The sequence below is a fragment of the Nycticebus coucang genome, chromosome 9 (assembly GCF_027406575.1).
Source record: "Nycticebus coucang isolate mNycCou1 chromosome 9, mNycCou1.pri, whole genome shotgun sequence".
Classification (NCBI taxonomy): Eukaryota; Metazoa; Chordata; class Mammalia; order Primates; family Lorisidae; genus Nycticebus; species Nycticebus coucang.
In genome coordinates, this window is record NC_069788.1 from 127,759,436 (window position 1) to 127,781,133 (window position 21,698).

The 21,698-nt window shown below is 41.1% G+C and overlaps 1 protein-coding gene and 1 pseudogene across 3 annotated transcripts in view; both read left to right on the forward strand.

The window, feature by feature from the left end:
- KIAA0586 (KIAA0586 ortholog) overlaps nt 1-10,863 on the forward strand; it is a 156,821-nt gene extending 145,958 nt beyond the window's left edge. For all 3 annotated transcript variants that reach the window (XM_053602348.1, XM_053602347.1, XM_053602349.1), the window contains one exon: nt 9,536-10,863. In XM_053602348.1, coding sequence (XP_053458323.1) covers nt 9,536-9,687 — 152 coding nt within the window. In that variant the 3' untranslated portion in view covers nt 9,688-10,863. The remainder of the gene's footprint in view (nt 1-9,535) is intronic.
- Nucleotides 8,218-9,507, forward strand: LOC128593943 (60S ribosomal protein L22-like; annotated as a pseudogene).
- Nucleotides 10,864-21,698: the final 10,835 nt, after the last annotated feature.

Consider the following 21,698-nt stretch of genomic DNA (forward strand, 5'->3'; position numbering starts at 1 on the left):
GCCTGTCTAGGCAGAAACGGATCAGCTCAGTCCAGCAGTCATTTCAAAGCCCACACCACGCTGCAGCTTTATAGAATGCAGAGATAAGACACACTCATTGTCCCAGTGGAGCATGTGTGTGTTTGCTTTTTTTTTTAATGAATTAATTTTTTATAAGTTTATGTATTTTAATTGTAATTTTTTTTTTTTTTTTTTTGAGACAGAGTTCCACTCTGTCACCCTAGACAGAGTGCCATGGTGTCATAGCTCACAGCAACCTCAAACTCTTAGGCTTAAGAAATCCTTATGATGGCTTGGCACCTGTAGCTCAATGAGGGCGCTGGCCACATACACTGGGGCTGGTGGGTTCGAACCTGGCCTGGGCCTGCTAAACAATAATGACAATTACAATAGAAAAATAGCCGGGCGTTGTGGCAGGCGCGTGTAGTCCCAGCTACTTGGGAGGTGAGGCAAGACAATCGCTTAAGCCCAAGAGTTTGAGGTTGCTGTGAGCTGTGACACCATGTCACTCTACCAAGGGCAACACAGTGAGATTCTGTCTCAAAAAAAAAAATAATAATAATAATAAATCCTTATGCCTCAGCCTCCTGAGTAACTAAGACTACAAGCACCTAACACCATGCCTGGTTAATTTTTCTCTTTTTAGTAGAGACGGGGGCTTGCTCTTGCTTGGGCTGGTCTTGAACTCCTGAGCTCAAGGGAATACTCACACCTCAGCCTCCCAGAGTATTGAGATTACAGGTGTGAGCCACTGCGCTCCTGGCCTGGAGCGTGTTTGACAAGAATAACAGACTCCCAAGTTAATAATAATACTGGGTGATAACGTCGCAGAAACTTACTTTGTACCTACTGACCTGATCACTTGGATCACAAAGTTTCTGTCCTTGCTCTTAAGGAACACATTGTCCAGTGGAAGTGACAGACATGTAAATAATGACAGTGCAGGTGATAAGTGCTGCATTCAAGTAGCCTTTTGTGTCCACGATTAACACAAGAGAAACTGCTGATATTTTAGTGTCCGTCTGTTGCTGGACAGACACATGCATCTGGGGCTGGGGAACCCTTTAAGCCCATGATTATTAGAACCACAGATCAGCTTAAAACACTGATAGCTGTGACCACGTCTCTTCCTCCCAAATTCTACTCCTATGCAGATGATTTCCATGCAGATCCCCCGTCAGCTGCCAGTGGATCCCAGGTTAAGATCCTCCATGCAGTTGAAATATGTGCTGCTAAAGCAAGCACATGTGCTTGGATTAAAGATTATTACATTTATTTACTTCTTAATTTATTTTTAAATGCACAGTTTATAAGAAACCAATTTTACCTGCATGGAGAAGAATACCACTAGTTATCCATATGGCTGGTGCCAGGTGTGGTTTCTTAGAACAAGCAGTTTAGCCACTGTAGCTGCTCTGTGGGGCCTGCATGGAAGCCTTCTTTACTTCTGTATGCTTGTCTTAAGTTGTTTTAGGAGAGCACTTTGTTTGGATTCTTCTAAGTTTAAAAATGACAGAGATATAATAATGGATTACCAAATGTTTAAGGATTAGAATAGAATCTAAAACCTGTTGATGAAATGGATTATCTAAACCCAAAAAGCTTTTAGAAAGCTATGTGATACATATTTTAAAAATATATCTGCACACCAGGTACGGTGGCTCATGCCTGTAATCTTAGCACTCTGGGAGGCAGAGGCAGGTGGATCACTTGAGCTCAAGAGTTCAAGACCAGCCTGAGCGAGAGCAAGACTCCGGTCTCTACTAAAAATAGAATAGGGTGGTACCTGTGGCTCAGTGAGTAGGGCGCTGGCCCCATATACCGAAGAAGGCGGGTTCAAACCCGGCCCCAGCCAAACTGCAACAAAAAAATAGCTGGGCGTTGTGGTGGGTGCCCGTAGTCCCAGCTACTTGAGAGGCTGAGGCAAGAGAATTGCTTAAGCCCAAGAGCTGGAGGGCTCTATGAGCTGTGATGCCATGGCACTCTACTGAGGGCAACAAAATGAGACTCTGTCTCAAAAAATAAATAATAAAGATAAATAAATAAGAATAGAAAAACTAGCCAGGCATTGTGGTGGGTGCCTGTAGTCCTGGCTGCCTAGGAAGCTGAGGCAGGAGGATCGTTGAGCCCAGTGAGCTATGCTACTGCAGCAGTCTAGCCAGGGTGGCAGAGGGAGACACGTTTAAAGCAAATAAACAAATAAATATATATATAATATGCAACCAGTATCTTAAATGGACATTAAACATTCTCTATCATTGCCTTTGGTACTTGGAATAAATTATAATTTTTCTTTTACTTGGTTTTATAAATTCAAAATCAAGGAACATAAAACAGAAAAATTCTTTATGAATTTTAAGTGTATTTAAAGAAAAAAATTGCAATTTCAAATGTCTAAAAAGTGTACTAAATTATGTCTTAGGATGCTTCACATGCACAGTCTGCATGGCAATCCCTTGCTTACACGCACATTGGGCTAACTGGCACTCTGCAGACCCGTGGCATCAGGGAATAGTTGGTTTTTTAGACCTGAAAAACAGCTGTTGAAACAATTACATCATAGAGTAATGACTTAACTATGAAAATTCTAAAAGTCAAACTTGAAAAGCTTAAAACTACATTTAATATAAGTAGAACACATATTTGTTTTCATGGTGATTTATTAAGATATTCTGTCTTTTTAAAAACAATGTTTAAACTCTGTGACGATCATAACTGGATATGAATGTTATCCCTTTTTCCTGTTCACAGCAATCTAAGTGATGCTTTTAAAAACTACATACCCAGTCTAAAGAGTTCTCTGTGTAAATGAACATTTTAAAAAAGTCTTCCCAAAATGGTACATTAACCAACACCTTTAGATAAGATGCTAAATTTTGTTGATACAACTTGCTGATTAAAACACAGTTACATAGCATTAAAACACAGTTAAAATAGCATAACTATTTAGAGGCCTTCCAGAACTCTTGTTTTTCTTCTTACTGCATTTCAGGGAAACTGAACTTACTGCATTTCTTTGCCTCCCTCTGAATCAGGATACCTTCTGCTGCCCGCCCTGAGGGCCTTTGCCTCTTGAGATCGTTGCTTTCCAGTTACATAAAAGTTAAGAGCTGACCTATTCCAGTGCTAGGTGCCAACACTATACAAAACACTTTATATGCGTTATCTTGTTTAATCCTCATAAAATCCATCTAAATAGGTTCTCTTTATTTTATCATTGAGAAAACCAGGATTTAGAGAAGTTACATGACTTTCCCAGTCTCTCATCATTTTTTGTCTTTCTTATTGTTCTCTTTGTAGCATTTACCACTTCCTGACATTATGTTTCTTTACTTATTTGCCATTCATCCCCTACACCCAACTTGACTGTAAAGTCAGTGAGACTGGAGCTGTCGTTTTCTTCAGTGCTGTAGGACAGTACCTGACACATAGCAGGTGCTCAGTTAGTATTTGTTGAATGAATAGATGACCCAGCTCTGCCTTATTGCAGAATCCATGTTCTTATTCTCCCTGCCCGTTGGTCCTTCCCACCCAGAAGCCGCATACCAACAGGCTAAAGGGGACCATTCCTAGGTGATCTCATTTGGACCCTGGTCTTGACATGCCTTAAAGACATTTGTGCTTGAAACTCTATCCCTGTTCCTCTCCTTAGCTTCTCCTCCCATTACAGAGCAGTACCTGAATGGAATTCCCCCCAACCCCTTTTAACACTAATACTTTTTAAAATTGTGGATAACTGGCTTGGTGCCTATAGCTCAAGTGGCTAAGGTGCCAGCCACATACACCAGAGCTGGTGGGTTCCCATTCAGCCCGGGCCTGCCAAACAAGAATGACAACTACAACCAAAAAAATAGCCAGGCGTTGTGGTGGGTGCCGATAGTCCCAACTGCTTGGGAGGCTGAGGCAAGAGAATCGCTTAAGCCCAAGAGTTGGAGGTTGCTGTGAGCTGTGATGTAACAGTCCTCTACCCAGGGCGACAGCTTGATGCTCTGTCTCAAAAAAAAAAAAAAATATATTTGTGGATAACTAAGGTATTTGATATAGAACAAAGAGCAGTGAGTTGTAGTCATGGCTCTACCAGTTGGCTCACTAGTAGGTGAATTATACCAGACTTTCTTTTTTGAAAACCGTCTCTTATGTGACTGTTCCCTCTTCTGGGTCTCTTCCTACTTAGCTCTCTGATACTTCCTTTTTCTTTTCCTTAAATTCTCTTGATTCCTTTTCTTTTGATTTACCTTTCTTTGCCCTCCCCCGCATTTTCATTATCATTTCTGTTCTCAGTCTATTTTTTCTTCCTAAGTGACTGCGATTCACATTAATTATATTTGTATAGATGACTTAATTCTGTATCTCTAAAACTGCCTTAAGGTAGTTGAAATCTCTGTCCCCAGCAGCCCCCTGAAGTCCACTCACACATCTTGCAGGCATTCAGTTCACTAAGTATGTAGCCTGTCCCAGTGTCTCCCTTCTCTCTCTGCAGCTCCCGAGCCCCCACGCTGGTTTGTGTTATTGCTGCCTGCTTGGTCAACTGAACATGTCATTTCAGAGTCAAATCCAATTCTCTTATAAGTACCGAGTCTCCCTGTAAAATATGGGTTATTTCCATAGACCCCTCTCTTCTCTCCTTGTTTTCCACACAGCTGTTAGAATGATCTTTTCTAAAATACATTTGCCCATATCATTCCTCTGTTCAAAACTGTGAGTTTGCGTTGTTTATGGAATTTGGGCCTGGTCTGCCTTTATAGCCTCATCTCTCACCATCCTTCCTATCCTATCAATACTTTTTCAGAATACTCAGAGGAAAAAAAAGAGAAGAAAAACAAATTAGGTTATACTTTTTGTCAAAAGAAAGAAAGAAAGAAAAAAGAGAATCCTCAGAGTTCCCTGAACACACTGACTTTGTCTTGGCTCTGTTTTGGTGATCTCTTTTCCTTCATTGCCTTCCCACCATCTTCTGAGTCTCAGCTCAACTGTTACTTCACCTAATTTAAACTTAGTTTTCTTCCATGTGCTTGTCTCTACGCCAGGTTTCTGGGCCTCTTGCGGATGGGAACTGTGTTTGTCTCATCTTTGCATCCTCTGGGCAGCATCCTGGCTCGATATTCACAGCAGGTTCACGCAGAGGTTCAGAGTGAGCATGTGCGTTTGGAAAAGCTCACTTCAATGTCTCTGTGACTCAGTGACCTTGTGGGTCTCCCAGAATTACTGTTAGGATCAGGTAACATGATAGGGGAGAGGTATTTAGAAAATTTTGAATTGCTATGTAAATGTAAGGGAGTAACTATAAGAAATAACAGAACTTTTCAATGATTGAATTTATCATGTTCCTTGATACTTAGAGACTTCTGGGAGATTAAAAAAAAAATTATAGGGCGGCGCCTGTGGCTCAGTCTGTAGGGTGCCAGCCCCATATACTGAGGGTGGCGGGTTCAAACCCGGCCCCGGCCAAACTGCAACCAAAAAATAGCCGGGCATTGTGGCGGGCGCCTGTAGTCCCAGCTACTCGGGAGGCTGAGGCAAGAGAATCTCTTAAGCCCAGGAGTTGGAGGTTGCTGTGAGCTGTATGAGGCCACGGCACTCTACCGAGGGCCATAAAGTGATAGTTCTGTTACATCATGGAGCAAGTCAATTGGTAATTTTATGCACTTAGTGGAAAGCAAAGGTCTATATAAAGCAGTTTTTTTTTTGTTTTTTTTCTTAAGGTTTTTTTTTTTTTTTGTAGAGACAGAGTTTCACTTTATGGCCCTCCGTAGAGTGCCGTGGCATCACACAGCTCACAGCAACCTCCAACTCCTGGGCTTAAGCGATTCTCTTGCCTCAGCCTCCCAAGCAGCTGGGACTACAGGCGCCCGCCACAACGCCCGGCTATTTTTTTTTGTTGTTGCAGTTCGGCCGGGGCCGGGTTTGAACCCGCCACCCTCGGTATTATGGGGCCGGCGCCTTACTGACTGAGCCACAGGTGCCACCCTATATAAAGCAGTTTTATGATGAGAAAAGAAGAATATTTGGTATCAGTGTAGTTTTGGCAGATAAGTAACTCAAGGAATGGACTTTTCTTAAGAATAATTGGGGGGGGTGGCACCTGTGGCTCAGTCGGTAAGGCGCCGGCCCCATATACCGAGGGTGGCGGGTTCAAACCCGGCCCTGGCCAAATTGCAACCAAAAAATAGCCGGGCGTTGTGGCGGGCGCCTGTAGTCCCAGCTACTCGGGAGGCTGAGGCAAGAGAATCGCTTAAGTCCAGGAATTAGAGGTTGCTGTGAGCTGTGTGAGGCCACGGCACTCTACCAAGGGCCATAAAGTGAGACTCTGTCTCTATAAAAAAAAAAACAAAAACAAAAAAAAAAAAACAAGAATAATTGGGGGAAAGTAACATTAAATTGATCATATGGGTGGAAAATTAATTTGCACTAGGCCTTAGTTATACCGTATTTTAATTTTTTTTTACTTTATTAACAAGGGAAGCTCTAACATGGATGCATCTTTAGTTATTTTGTGGACTTTGTGTTATGGTTTTGTAGAATGTAAGAATGGTTAAATAATATTTATGTCCTATAAAAGTTTTTTTTTTTTGCAGTTTTGGCCGGGGCTGGGCTTGAACCTGCCACCCCCAGTATATGGGGCCGGTGCCCTACTCCTTGAGCCACAGGCACTACCCTTCTATAAAGATTTTTTATTTTATTGTTTTATTTACTTATTTATTTATTTATTTATTTATTTTGAGACAGAGCCTCAAGCTATCACCCTGAGTAGAGTGCTGTGGCATCACAGCTCACAGCAACCTCCAACTCCTGGGCTTGAGTGATTCTCTTTCCTCAGCCTCTCAAGTAGCTGGGACTACAGGTGCCCAGTACAATGCCTGGCTATTTTTTGGTTGTAGTTGTCATTGTTGTTTGGCGGGCCCAGACTGGATTTGAACCCACCAGCACTGGTGTATGTGGCTGGCGCCTTAGCTGCTTGAGCTACAGGCTCTGAGCCTATAAAGATTTTTTAAAATGTAATTCTTAGCATTTATTAATTTTAGTTTTTATTATATCCTGACAAAGCTAAATTTCAAGAAGTCTTTTCCTATTTAAAATATTTATTTTACTATTGACATAGGACTTCCTTTCTTCTTAAATATATGGTGTTATAGATTGTGATGTTCCTATAATGATAATGATGTCAGCCAGCTCTTACCTCCCTCCTTTTATAAAAAAACAAAATTGATACAATTCACAAAAAGGAACTATACATGTATAGTATTTAAAATGGTCTTCGTTAGACTTCATAATGTGAAAGGAATTTGCCTTTTACAACTATTCTGATCATCTTGGACAGCTGTGATTGAGTCATCACCAAAATATCCAGAACTGTCTACTCTTACGGTGGCTTCTGTAGAAGTTTAATGGAAAATTCTACTTTGCTACTGTGGAAAATACTTGAAAAACGAAGGGGTTTTAGAAAAATTAAGGGGTTTAGAAAACGAAGGGGTTTGTTTTAGAAAAACAAAGTGGTTTTAGAAAAATTACTATGACTCTTAATTGAAAGATGTCTTTAAGATTAAGATAATTTGTTTTTAAGAGGTTTGTTATATCTATGCTAAATCCACAAAATTTTAAATGAGGATTTTTTTGTACTTTTAAATAATAACATTCTTTGTATTCTTAAGCAATGTGCTTTAATGGTAGAGGCGTGAATTATGGTGAGGACAGATGGAGACATTTATGTGATCAACTCTGGATTTTTTTCTTTTGGCCAAGGCTCGGCTTGAACCCACCACCTCCGGCATATGGGGCCAGTGCCCTACTCCTTTGAGTCATAGGCGCTGCCCATCAACTCTGGATTTTTTAACATATTAACAAATTGTTTATCCCAAACTGCCTCCCCTTCTGCTGCCAGCCAGCTTTTATATTAGATAATATACTGCTCTCAGAGGATAGAAATTTTTTTCCATATTTGATTAAATATAAAGAAGAAAAGTCTATTTTACAGAAAAAGTGTTTTCCAAAGTCACATGTCAATAGCATTTGAATGACCAGTTCAATATGTTTTCCTCCTGTTAATTAGTAGCACTAACAACACAACTCTGAGTTGGGGCTCATTAGCAGCAGGACAGAGAGCACAGTGCCTTGGCAAACTTTGGCTTAACATGCTTTTACATGGCTTTTATCTTACCTCCTTTAAAAAAATATCACATTGGTAGTCTGCTCACCTCCCTTTCTGCCTCCGCTGCTGTCATGGCTCCTATGAAAAAACTTGTGGCATAGTGGGGCAAAAAGAAGCAAGTTCTGAAGTTCACTCTTGATTGCACCCACCCTAGAGGATGGAATCATGGATGCTGCTAATTTTGAGCAGTTTTTTGCAAGAGAGAATCAAAGTGAACGGAAAGCCAGGAACCTCGGGTGAGGGATGGTGACCATCAAGAGGAAAAAGAGCAAGATCACTGTCACTTCTGAGATGCCTTTTTCTAAAAGGTGTTTGAAATATCTTACCAAAAAATATTTGAAGAAGAGTGATCTGTGTGGTTAGTTGCATGCAGTTGCTAACAGTAAAGAGAGTTATGAATTACGGGGTATCTCCAAATTAACCAGGACAAAGAAGAGGAAGAAGATGAGGATTAAAATTCATTTATCCGAAAAAAAAAATCGCATTTCTCCACCTAACAGCAAACCCTTATTCTAGGGCTAACGCAGTGTCCTGTTGAACTTCCAGCTGTCTACCAAACTGTAGCAGGGATAGTGGTGACCTCCGAGCAGTAACAGGCCCTCTTAGTTTTTGTGCACTTAAGTGCTGTTGGTTGGTAGGTGGGCACTGTGGAAGGTGGGCACTCTCATCTCACTTGGTATATGGGAATGAACTTGTGAGGGGCACAGTAACTTGTCCCAAATCACACTGCCAGTAAGAGGTTGAACCTACTTGATAGCAGCAGGGTGTCCAACCTACAGCCTGTGGGCAGCATGCAGATTATTTGAGGTCTGTTTGCTAATCTGTGATGTCGGATATTGCAAAAATTATGCATGAACCTTTCTTTTGCTCATAAGCTTTTGTTAGTGTTTATGTTTTTAATGTATGGCCCAAGACAATTCTTATTCCAATGTGTGACAGAAAAAATAAAGATTGGACACCCCTGAGTCCTACCATTTATTATCTGTACCACAACCCTTAGTACTTGTGTGCCTTAAGAATGTTGAATGTTGTCTCTCTAGGCTAGGTCTCGTGGCTCACTCCTGTAATCCTAGCCCTCTGGGAAGCCAAGGTAGGTGGATGGCGTAAGCTGATGAGTTCAAGACTGGCCTGAGCAAGAGCAACACCCTGTCTCTATTAAAAATGAAAAACTGAGGCAAGAGACTCACTTGAGACCAAGAGTTTGAGGTTGCTGTAAATGATTAGGAGTGCAGCTACAAAGGAGGAAGGGCATGTTTCATGTCTCTGACAAGTTTTGAGCATCTTAACTTCCTCAGTCCTTGTTGTGACAGCCATGTGATTTAGGGGAGTGTGCAGCACATAAATACTGGGGCATACTTGTCTAGCTGAATGGTTCTCTCCTCTGTGCAGGTGGTAACGCAGGCCCACTCCTCCCTCCACAGTCACCACCTGCCAGGATGTCTGTGACACTGCCCTCAGTGAGCCTCGAGGCCCACTCACTATCTCCCAGTATCAGCACGGCGCAGGGGGACACGGAGTCCTCAGGACCAGACACCTTCTGACGGGAATTGAGAGTCTGCACAGTGTTGATGCCACAGGTTTTAAAGTCATTTTACTTTGGTTTAACCCATCTCCCAGACTATTTTTGTTGTTGAGTATATTCTGAAAAACATTTCTAGTTTTTTATTAAACTGAGAATCATAATTGGGGTATTTTGGTAAAGTTTTTAAATAAAATAAATATAAATTACCATGAGTCCAGTTGTGAGTTACTTTTTAGAAGCTTGAGGCAGCATAAAATAGTGGAAAGGGCATGGCTTTTGATATCTTAAGAATTTACTCTTGGCTCATGCCTGTAATCCTAGCACTTTGGGAGGCCAAGGCAGAAGGACCACTTGAGGTTAGGAAATTGAAGCCACCCAAAGGAAGAGCAAGAGAGACCCTGTCTTTACTAAAAATAGGAAAAACTAGCCAAGACTGGTGGCACACTCCTGTAGTCCCAGCTACTTGGGATACTGAGGCAAGAGGATGGTATAAGGCCAAGAGTTTGAGGTTGCTGTGCTGACACCATAGCACTGCAGCCTGGGCAACAGAGTCAGACCATGTCTCAAAAAAAAGAATTTAGCCTTCTACAGGTATAATTATCTATACATACTTAATGAAATTACCTAGCTCAAGGTCATTCATTCCAACATTTTTAATAATAGCAAACAATTAAAAGGAATTTAATACCTATTAGTAAGGGACTGGTACATTTGAACAATGGAATACTATGTGGTACAAAAATAATTTAGAAAGTTAATTAGAATAGGAGATTATGTCATAAAAGAAGAAAAAAAATTAAAGTTTATATACTGATGGGGAATTATCCTTGAGACACACCATTAAAGTGAAAAGCCAAGTGCAAAACAGCTCGTGAGCTCTGCTGCCGCTGTAGTGGGGGTGGAGGAGTCAGACACCAGGCGTGCACACGCCCTGGCATGGATTTGTTTTGTCTGCATTAAATAAACAAGGATAAATAAGCTGCTAACTTTGTCTGCAGATGGGGGAATTAATGGCTAAGTGATAGGAATCAAGGATGATAGTGGTTCTGTGCATTTGAATTTCAGTTGTGACAAGAAAAAATTATGCATGAGGTTAATTTTTAAATGCCTTTTGTGTACCTTATCAGCCTTTTTACTTCATAAGCCCATGAGACATGTAACTACTATGCATACAATTAAAAGAAAATAAAAAGCATTGCTTTGTAATCAAACACATGTTCTAAATCCAGTTTCTGTGAGTACTTGCTTTGCGTTGGGGCAAAATAAATTTCTTGTCAACTGTTCTGGGATAATGGGTTTAATATTGGTTTTGCAGAATAGTGGGTTAGTGACTGGGGGCTGGGGTGGCGGAGGTGCCTCGCACATGTCTGGCACGAGGTAAGCTCCCCATCAATGGCGGCGTCCTGTCGCTGTGCACTGCAGGGTAGGCTCATGAGAGCAGCAGCCTAACATTACCAAAAAAGTTTATCTCCCTGAAAAGCATTTTCTATCACACCCGAAGTTCAAACACAGCAATTACAGTTGTTCTTGACCTTTCCCAGCATTTTTTTAGGTTTCTACATGGATCTCCACTCTGGTCACACATCAGAACACCCGAGAGCTTTAAAAAATACCAATACCCAGGGATCCTGCCTTAATTGATCTTGGGTGGAGTCCAGGTGTTGGTATTAAAAAAGGAAGAAGCCCTCTCAGGCAATTTTAATGCTCACTGGAGCTGAGAATTGCTGAACAAATTCCTTATCCTTCGGGTAGAGTCTGTTGCCTGGGGATTTTTTCTCCCTGAAGATAGAAGCTGGAAGAACCTGTGGAAACACAGGACTGTGTCAGCTTCCTCTATGTCACGGCTGCTCAGGCTTCTCTGAGGGATTTGGTCACTGAATGTTTGAGGTTTCTCTTTGGAATCTGTTTTCTTGTTATGGCCCTTTGGACATTTCTGCTTACAGTACTTTCTTTAAACAAGTGGAAGGAAAATGCTGCTGTGCAGCTCTTCTTCTGGTTTGAGGCTCACCTGCCAGTCTCTGGGCCAGGCGGGAGCAGGGGTGCTTCCAAGTGCCGCTTCATTCTACACACCACCATCCTTGGTTTCTGATTTTCAAATTTTTTTCCAAGTGGGAAAGATTTCAGCAAATTCTTATTTTAGCAAAAGCTTTTTTTTATTTAAAGGTGTTGGTAGTTTTTTACCTTTTACCATAGAAAGCCTGTCTTTAGGGCAGAAGTGTAAACTTTGGTTTGTTCTAGTCCTTGTGCACTTGAGCTTTTCTTAAAAAAAAAAAAAAAATCAATGGCTCACTGCCTATAGCTCAGTGGGTAGGGCCCTCAGTGGGTAGGGCCAGCTAAACAACAATGACAACTGCAGCCAAAAAATAGCCAGGCGTTGTGGCGAGCACCTGTAGTCCCAGCTACTTGGGAGGCTGAGGCAAGAGAATCGCTTAAGCCCAAGAGTTTGAGGTTGTTGTGAGCTGTGAAACATGGCACTCTACCCAGGGTGACAGCTTGAGACTCTGTCTCAAAAAAAACCATCAGTGTCTGTCTGTCAGTGTGTGTTCCCTAGGATCACTTGTGTTCGTGGTCACTCCTGTGCATACTCCTTTGCACCTACACAGATCCTTTCGGAATAAAACCGACTTTACAAACTTAAAAAAATTCACATTTAATTTTATAGTTTCCAACTTCTGGAATAAACTATGAGACATACTATTAAGAAGTAGACTCTGGGGCGGTGCCTGTGTCTGAAAGGAGTAGGGCTCTGGCCCCATATGCCGGAGGTGGTGGGTTCAAACCCAGCCCCAGCCAAAAAAAATGCAAAAGAAAAAAAAAAGAAGTAGACTCTGCCAACATCAAGGCTGCTAACGTAACCTGTCTTAACATTAGGGTAACATGTATTTAAAGGGCTCCTTTGGTTTAAATGCTAAAATAAAATTTCCCTTTGTATACTTTGGGTAATACTTTGAAGAAATATTTTTATTTTCTGAAGATTATTTCATCTCAGAAGAATATTTTATATTTCTGCTTTCTTAATTTTAATTTTTTTGTTTTTATATTATTAGGGATTCATCAAGGGTACACAGAACCATTTTTAAATGCTACGCATGTATCTTTAGATTTCTTTATCTATTAAAAACTCAAAACATTGTTTTAAAATAGCATTTTTTAGTTCACAGTGAATTACCACCCCCAATCTCAAAGTAATTCTGTCATTGAAACATGTTTATCTTTTAAAAGATTTCTTGATGCTGTGGCAGTTTCTTATAAATGAGTAACTTGAATAGTAATGGAGAGTAAAATTCTGGAAACTCACTGAAGTTTCTTTCCTGCAGATCAGGGGATGTGGGCCGTCAGTGTGGGGGGGTCCTTGGGCAGGCTGCACAGCCACATTGGGCTCTGTCGGCCCCACTTAGGTCACCTGCCTTTCCTGCAGGACAAGGATGGGTCACCAGAAATTCTGTCTCTTCCTAGTGTAGCATCATCATTTGATTATCAAACATAGGTTGCACATAATTTTAAAGGCTCCATTTAAAATGCATTAGAGAGAAGCAAACAGAATTGCTTGGCGAAAAATCCCATTGTTATAACCTAGAAAATTTCCTGAAGCCAGTTTTTTTTTTTTTTTTTGACCCAGCCAGGAGAATAGGAGAATGGATTCCAACTCTCAAGATGACCTTTGAAAGGAATCAGTGTCTGCATTTTTTTAAAGATATTTTTTTTCTTCTTATCCTGAAATGTTTACCTAGAAACAGTAAGAAATGTTAGCCAGAACACAGATTTCCCCTTGTGAGGCCAGTAAACTCTGTAAGGCTATGTGATGGTCCATTAATCATCAAGGCAGCGAGTGAATCAAAGCTCTTTTTTTGGGTATTGACAGTGGGAATGGTCACATTTATAATTCAGCAATAGTGAGGGATAAGTGACTTGATACATCTCTCAAATTTGGGGGTTCCTAACCAAGATTAAAACCCTCAAACACATGAATAGACTCTTCTGACTTCTGGGAAGTTGCTCCTATGAGACCTCTGAAGAGACCCAGATGGTGACACTGAACAGGACTTAAAATCTTCAAAGGAGCTGTAAGGAGTCCCAGGAACAGTTTTTGGTATACATTGAGGTCACAGATAAAGAATTGGCCTGGTGCTTCTCAGTGGATACATGACATACATGTAAAGACATGAAAGTTTGTGTCTTTTTTCCTCAAATGATGATGACAAACAGTGATAACTATTCTAGTCAACATTGTGTATCCTGTTTTTTCTGGAACATGCACATTTTTCTATTTTTTACAAGGTGTTGCATTATGCACAGATACATAAGTTGTGATGTGAGAGGTGTTTCTACCATCAGGATGGTTGCCTGGTAAGCATGGTAAGTATTTTTATTTCCTTTGGCCACTCCCCAGTGGTTGGATGGTTTTATTAAAATGCCATGAGCACCTAGGATAATTTTAAAAGGGGGTTGGCTGTGTGTAATTCTATGTAATTATTAACAATTTATCTGAGTATCTGAGTCTGGAGATACTTGTTCTTATGTCCTAGCAGGAGTGTCCAACCTGCAGCCCATGGGCCACATCTGGATTATGTGAGGACTGCAGTGCTTTTCTGTGGTGTCAGATACCACAAAAAGTATGCACGGGCCATTTTTTTTGCTCATCAGCTTTCATTAGGGTTTGTGTATTTAATGTGTGGCCCAAGACAACACTTCTTCCAATGTATGGCCTAGAAGGAAAAATATTGGACACCCCTGTGGGTTGTTCAGATCATATACTCAGTGAGGCCATTTGCTGGCATGAAGCAGGAATCTCCCACAATAAGGATGCCTCATATCAGGGATGGGTAACTGGTCCAGCACCAGGTCAGGTTAGCAGGTGAAGCTGTGCTCTCTCATTTTTAAAAAGAACAGGAAGTACCCTTGATGAATCCCCAACAATAAAAAATTGAAAACGAGGAAATGTATTTTATTTCAAAAAAGGAAGGGGGGAAATGGAGAAAAGCAGAGTCAGAGAGGAGAGCAATAGTCTGTAGTTATGTATTGATGGACTTAGAATGAAGTCAGTCCGTTTGGTTGGGTGTAAAGAAATGTTCTCTTTGTTTCATTGGCTGGCTGGGGTGGAGTTTGCACCCCAAGTATACTGTTGGGGGTGCAAACAGAAGATGTCTGTTTTGGAAAGGCAGCTCAGGCATAAAACAGTATACTACCCTAAGTTGTCTGCTTGACCTGAAGGTCCCAGGTAAGCCGTGAAGGCTTCAGCTTCTGGAGGCTTTTCAGTTGGCCTCAGCTTGCAGTCCCTCGTGGAGATGGAAGTCCACGGGTTTGAGCTGGAAGTTCGTTTTCATCATGACCCATGAAGCTGTGGGTCAGTTGGAGTTGCTGTCAAAAGGGCTTGGAATGGCTCCTGATCGTGTTCTAAAGCATTTTTGTGTCTCAATTAGCATTTTCTGGAGAAAAACCACTCTAAACAAGGTAGCTCAAAACCATTTATTTACTCATGATTCTGAGGCTGAGTAATTTGGGCTGGGCCTTATAGGGACAGCTTTCCTTCGCTCCACACAATGTCATCTGGCACATAATGTCGATGCATGTAAGTCCGCTAATAGCTGAGGGCCTTGGGCAGTGGAGGTGAAAGGGTCATGTGTCTCCTGTTATCCAAACTCATTCACATGACCTTGACCTGAGGGCTCTTCTGAGCAGCAAGAGAGGGCAGGCTCCAATATGCAGATGGTTTTCAAGCACTTTATAAGCAAGGCACATGTACACGCCCAGATTATTTTATTTTATTTTATTTTATTATTTTTGAGACAAAGTCTTACTCTGTCACCCTGGGTAGAGTGCTGTGGCATCATAGCTCACAGCAAACTTGAACTGTTGGGCTGGAGTGATACTCTTGCCTCAGCCTCCCAGCCGCCACAATGCCCAGCTAGTTTTTTTCTATTCTTAGTAGAGATGGGTCTCGTTCTTGCTCAGGCTTGTCTTGAACTCATGAGCTCAAGCAATCCACCCACCTCGGCCTCCCAGAGTGCTAGCATTGCAGGCTTGAGCCACTGTTCCTGGCCAAGCCCAAATTTAAACAGAGACTCAGACTGTCCCTCCTGGTGGGAAGAACTGTAAAGCCACTTGTAAGGAAGCATGCACATGTGATGGGAAGAATTTGTGGCCGTTTTTGCAATTTAATACATACTGATTTCTTTTTCAGTGGTCCTAATCATTGAGCTAGAAGATGTCTGTTTTGGAAAGGCAGCTCAGGCATAAAACAGTATACTAGCTTAGCTTCTGACAGTATTTAGCTGTATCTACATGTAATAAAATGTAGTTGTTGGTAGAATTATTCCTAAACACATAGGGCATCCTGCAAATGATGTCCTAGTGAGAAAATCTGCCCGAGCTCTGAGGAAGTGGCCAATAACTCTAGTGGCAAAATATTAGGCCGAGGCAGAGTAAAGACTTTTGATACTTTAGACCTGGCTTCAGCAGATATTTCTTTGGTAAAGGGCCAGGTAATCAATGTTCTTTGCTTTGCAGGCCTCATGCGATCTCTGTCACATGTTTCATAGTCTTCTTTGTTTTTTCTACAAACCTTTAAAATACGTAAGAAACACTTTTTAGCTCACGGGCCATATGAAAACAGACCACAGGCCAGGTTTGCCAACTCCAGATTGAGACAGTTTTAGTTTGGGTCTCCATTTGTTCTTTTTTTACCTTTCCTGTTGTAATGAAATGAATTCTGCAGTCCTACTGAGCAGGAAAGGAGGAATCCTACTTTTTTTTTTTATTAAATCATAGCTGTGTACATTAGTATGATCATGGGGCACCATACACTTGGTTCATAGACCATTTGACACATTTTCATCACACAATCCTACTTTGTGGGAACACCAAGTCTAACGGAGTTTTCCCTCTGAGACATCTGTAGCTTTTCATCAAGGAGGGACTTCTGTTCATCCTGATAACTTACAGACTTTCACTGATACATAATCATAGCCTAAAGACTGAGTGGTTGTATAAAATGTAAATGTTCAAAGGGTCATGAAGAGTTTCTGTTTTGGTTTACCTTTTCAGGTGTACTAGGTTGTTAGTTATAGGTGAAACATGATTCTACCACTTCATATGAAATTTTGGAATTTTTCCCATTGTTTATTTACTATGGAACTTAATTCTTTTGTGATGCAAAAAAGCTGTGGATCAATTTGACTAGTGTGCATGGTACCCTGGGCAGCTGTCAGAGATCACCAGCACCTGTCTTCACGAAGAAAACCTCCCTGCAATTGGCCAATATTCTTTTTCAATTTAGCCTATCTAAATTGAGCCAATGTTTTCTTCTGAGTGGGGATGTCGATTTGGTAAAATTCATTGCAGTTGGAGTCATAAAGCTATTTGTTCAGCGTGTGAATTTGCGAGGGCGTTGTCATTGCTCTTCAGGGTAATACTCTGTGACCTTCTACCTTCACTGATATGGATTTTTCAATGTTGAATAGATTTTAATAAATCACGAATGTCTTCACTATTTTTGATCCAGTTATGTTAAGAAATAAATTCCTCCTGTTTAAATGTTTATTATTTCTTGCTTTGCCTGAGTGATCAAGTCAGATCAATTAGTCCATCCTCTCTGGCAGGCTGATAGTTAGGCCGTGGAGCAGGGTTGATAGCTGCACATTTAGTGACAACAGTGTACCCTGTACAGAAAATACCATTTGTTATTTTTAAGGTAAGATCATCTGCAAATAGTAATAAATCAGGATTGACTAAGATTTGACCTGGAAATTCTTGTGTGTTTAGCTTTTACTTTTCCCTGATATATATAATTCATAAAGTGCTAATCATGGGGAGAGCTCAGTGAATGTTCATATGTGTATATGCACAGCTGTGTAACCACCTCTCAGATAGAAGTAGGTCCCTTCCCGACACCCCAGAAGGTTCCTTTGTGCCCCTTTCCTAGTCAATACAGATTCCTCTTCCCCCAGAAGTAACCACCATTCTGACATCTATCACCTCCAGTTTTATTTATTTATTATTATTATTATTATTATTGAGACTAAGTCTTACTCTGTCACCCAGGCCAGGGCATCACTCACAGCAACCTCAAACTATTGGGCTTGAGCAATCCTCTCACCTCAGCCTCCTGAGCAGCTGGGACTACAGGCGTGCGGCCACCATACATGTTTTGCATATGTTGGAACTTTACTATTTTGTACTGGCATTTCATTGTACCAATGTACAATTCATATATTCATTTTACCGATGGATATTTAGCTCACTCCTTGTTGTGATTAAAGCTGCTATGAATATCATGCATTTATTCTGGTGGACAGTGAACTGGTTTGGGTGCATTTCTGGGTAATAGGGAAGACACATGTTTAGTTTTAGCAGGAGTCGGACATTCTTAATCTCCAAGGTACCATTAAACACTGTGGGATTAAAATCTGAAAATTGTAGGGCGGCGCCTGTGGCTCAGTCGGTAAGGCGCCGGCCCCATATACCGAGGGTGGCGGGTTCAAACCCGGCCCCGGCCCCGGCCAAACTGCAACCAAAAAATAGCCGGGCATTGTGGCGGGCGCCTGTAGTCCCAGCTACTCGGGAGGCTGAGGAAAGAGAATCGCTTAAGCCCAGGAGTTGGAGGTTGCTGTGAGCTGTGTGAGGCCATGGCACTCTACTGAGGGCCATAAAGTGAGACTCTGTCTCTACAAAAAAAAAAAAAAAAATCTGAAAATTGTGAAATTATGAAGTGGACAGAAGAAGGATTCCATCGTAATGCAGTTGCCAGAGAAACAGTGTGCCTAGAGGTGTCAGGGACTGCACAGCCCATGGAGTACAGAGCCAGTGCAGAGCAGGCCCTGGCCAGCCTCCTGCTGTACCGGGGCAGGTGGGGAGACCAACAGCGTGGCTGAGACAGGCAATAAGCTTCTGATGTGAAGCTTCTCTCTGCCCAGTTAGCACTTCTACTAGGCAGCTTTTCTTCCTTGAACAACTAGAGAGAAGGATCTGGCACAGTTAGGGACATATGACATATAAAGTTGCTGAGAGAGGCCTTCGGAGAGAGGAAGGCTGTTTCTGCCTCTGCATCCACGGGAGGGTTCTGTAATCAGGGCTCAGGGAGCTCTGGAAAGGGCTTCCTCTTCTTAGTTGTCTTGAATAAAATAGAATAGTTTTTGTTCTGCAGGATAACAGACAGTGCCTGCAGAGAGATGGTGTCCAAAATTATGTGGTTTCAAATTTTGTAGTTGAAAATGTGCAATGAAGTAGTTACAAATTTTCAAATACATAGACTAGAATGAAGGAGGCATAACTTTTCAGTAGATACTTTCTGTTTTCTGCCCATTTTATTAAGAAACATTGGAAGTCTTAGAGCAGGAGAACACAGTAATAAATTATCTATTATTTAAGGTTGGATCCTCATGGAATAATTGAATCTTTGAGATCACTTACTCAGACATTGAGAAAAATATGAGGGTGATTCCATAAGTCCTCAAGTCCCACAATTCCCACACATGCATCAAGCACTGGTTCTCCCAAACCCTGGTCACTACGGAGAGCCATGTGTGTGAACACCACTGTACAGCACCCCGGAGGGGACAGAGGACAAGACAGCGTTTGCTCAGGAAACACTGGGGATCTAAGAATCATAATTGTCCTCATTGCTCTGAGTTTTTAAACAAACCTGTTGCCTTCCCTTTATGTTTATCGATCAACAATGTGAGCATTGAGAGGAGTGGTACAAGTTGGCAATAGCCCTTGTTCTTAAGAATAATAGAATGGGAGTGGGGAAAGGTGTGGGTCCAGTTTTAGTCTTTTACATGTAGACATCCAGTTCTCCCAACACCATTTATTGAATAGGGAGTCTTTCCCCCAAGGTATGTTCTTGTTTGGTTTATCGAAGATTAGGTGGTTGTAAGATGTTAGTTTCATTTCCTGGTTTTCTATTCAATTCCAAGTGTCTATGTCTCTGTTTTTGTGCCAGTACCATGCTGTCTTGACCACTATGGCTTTGTAGTACAGCCTAAAATCTGGTATGCTGATGCCCCCAGATTTATTTTTATTACTAAGAACTGCCTTAGCTATACGGGGTTTTTTCTGGTTCCATACAAAACTCAGAATCATTTTTTCCAAATCTTGAAAGTACGATGTTGGTATTTTGATAGGAATGGCATTGAATAGGTAGATTGCTTTGGGAAGTATAGACATTTTAACAATGTTGATTCTTCCCATCCATGAGGATGGTATGTTCTTCCATTTGTTAATATCCTCTGCTATTTCCTTTCTGAGGATTTCATAATTTTCTTTATAGAGGTCCTTCACCTCCTTCGTTAGGTATATTCCTAGGTATTTCATTTTCTTTGAAACTATGGTGAAGGGAGTTGTGTCCTTAATTAGCTTCTCATCTTGACTGTTATTGGCGTATACAAAGGCTACTGACGTGTGGACATTGATTTTATATCCAAAACATTACTGTATTTTTTGATGACTTCTAGGAGTCTTGTGGTTGAGTCCTTGGGGTTCTCTAAGTATAAGATCATGTCGTCAGCAAAGAGGGAGAATTTGACCTCCTCTGCTCCCATTTGGATTCCCTTTATTTCCTTGTCTTGCCTAATTGTATTGGCTAGAACTTCTAGCACTATGTTGAATAGTAAAGGTGACAGAGGACAACCTTGTCTGGTTCCAGTTCTGAGAGGAAAAGCTTTGAGTTTTACTCCATTCAGTAAAATATTAGCTGTGGGTTTGTCATAGATAGCTTCAATCAGTTTTAGAAATGTGCCACCTAAGCCTATACTCTTCAGTGTTCTAATTAGAAAAGGATGCTGGATTTTATCAAATGCTTTTTCTGCATCTATTGAGAGGATCATATAATCTTTATTTTTGCCTCTGTTAATATGGTGGATAATGTTTATGGACTTGCATATGTTAAACCAGCCTTGCATCCCTGGGATGAAGCCTACTTGATCATGATGAATGACTTTTTTATTTATTTTTTTTTATTAAATCATAGCTGTGTACATTAGTATGATCATGGGGCACCATACACTTGGTTCATAGACTGTTTGACACATTTTCATCACACTAGTTAACATAGCTTTCGTGGCATTTTCTTAGTTATTTTGCTAAGACCTTTACATTCCACTTTTACTAGGATTCTCATATTCCCTTGTAAGATGCACCGCAGGTGTAATCCCATTAATCCCCTTCCCTCCACCTCCCTCTCCCCTCCCTCCCCCTTCTCCCTATTCTTACGTTGTAACTGGGTTATAGCTTTCATGTGAAGGTCCTACATTAGTTTCATAATAAGGGTGAGTACATTGGGTACTTTTTCTTCCATTCTTGAGACACTTTACTAAGAAGAATATGTTACAGCTCCATCCATGTAAACATGAAAGAGGTAAAGTCTCCATCTTTTTTTAAGGCTGCATAATATTCCATGGTGTACATATACCACAATTTATTAATCCATTCGTGGATCGATGGGCACTTGGGCTTTCTCCATGACTTAGCAATTATGAATAGGGCTGCAATAAATATTCTAATACAAATATCTTTGTTATGATGTGATTTTTAGTCTTCTGGGTATATTCCCAGTAGAGGGATTACAGGATTGAATGGTAGATCTATTTTTAGATCTCTAAGTGTTCTCCATATATCTTTCCAAAAGGAATGTATTAATTTGCATTCCCACCAGCAGTGCAAAAGTGTTCCCTTTTCTCCACATCCACGCCAGCATCTCTGGTCTTGGGATTTTGTGATGTAGGCTAGTCTCACTGGAGTTAGATGATATCTCAAAGTAGTTTTGATTTGCATTTCTCTGATGATTAAAGATGATGAGCATTTTTTCATATGTCTGAAGGCCGTGCACCTGTCTTCTTCAGAGAAGTTTCTCTTGAAGTCCTTTGCCCAGCCTGCGATGGGATCCCTTGTTCTTTTCTTGGTAATGCGTTTGAGTTCTCTGTGGATTCTGGTTATTAAACCTTTGTCGGAGACATAAACTGCAAATATCTTTTCCCATTCTGAGGGCTGTTTGCCTGCTTTACTTACTGTGTTCTTGGCTGTGCAGAAGCTTTT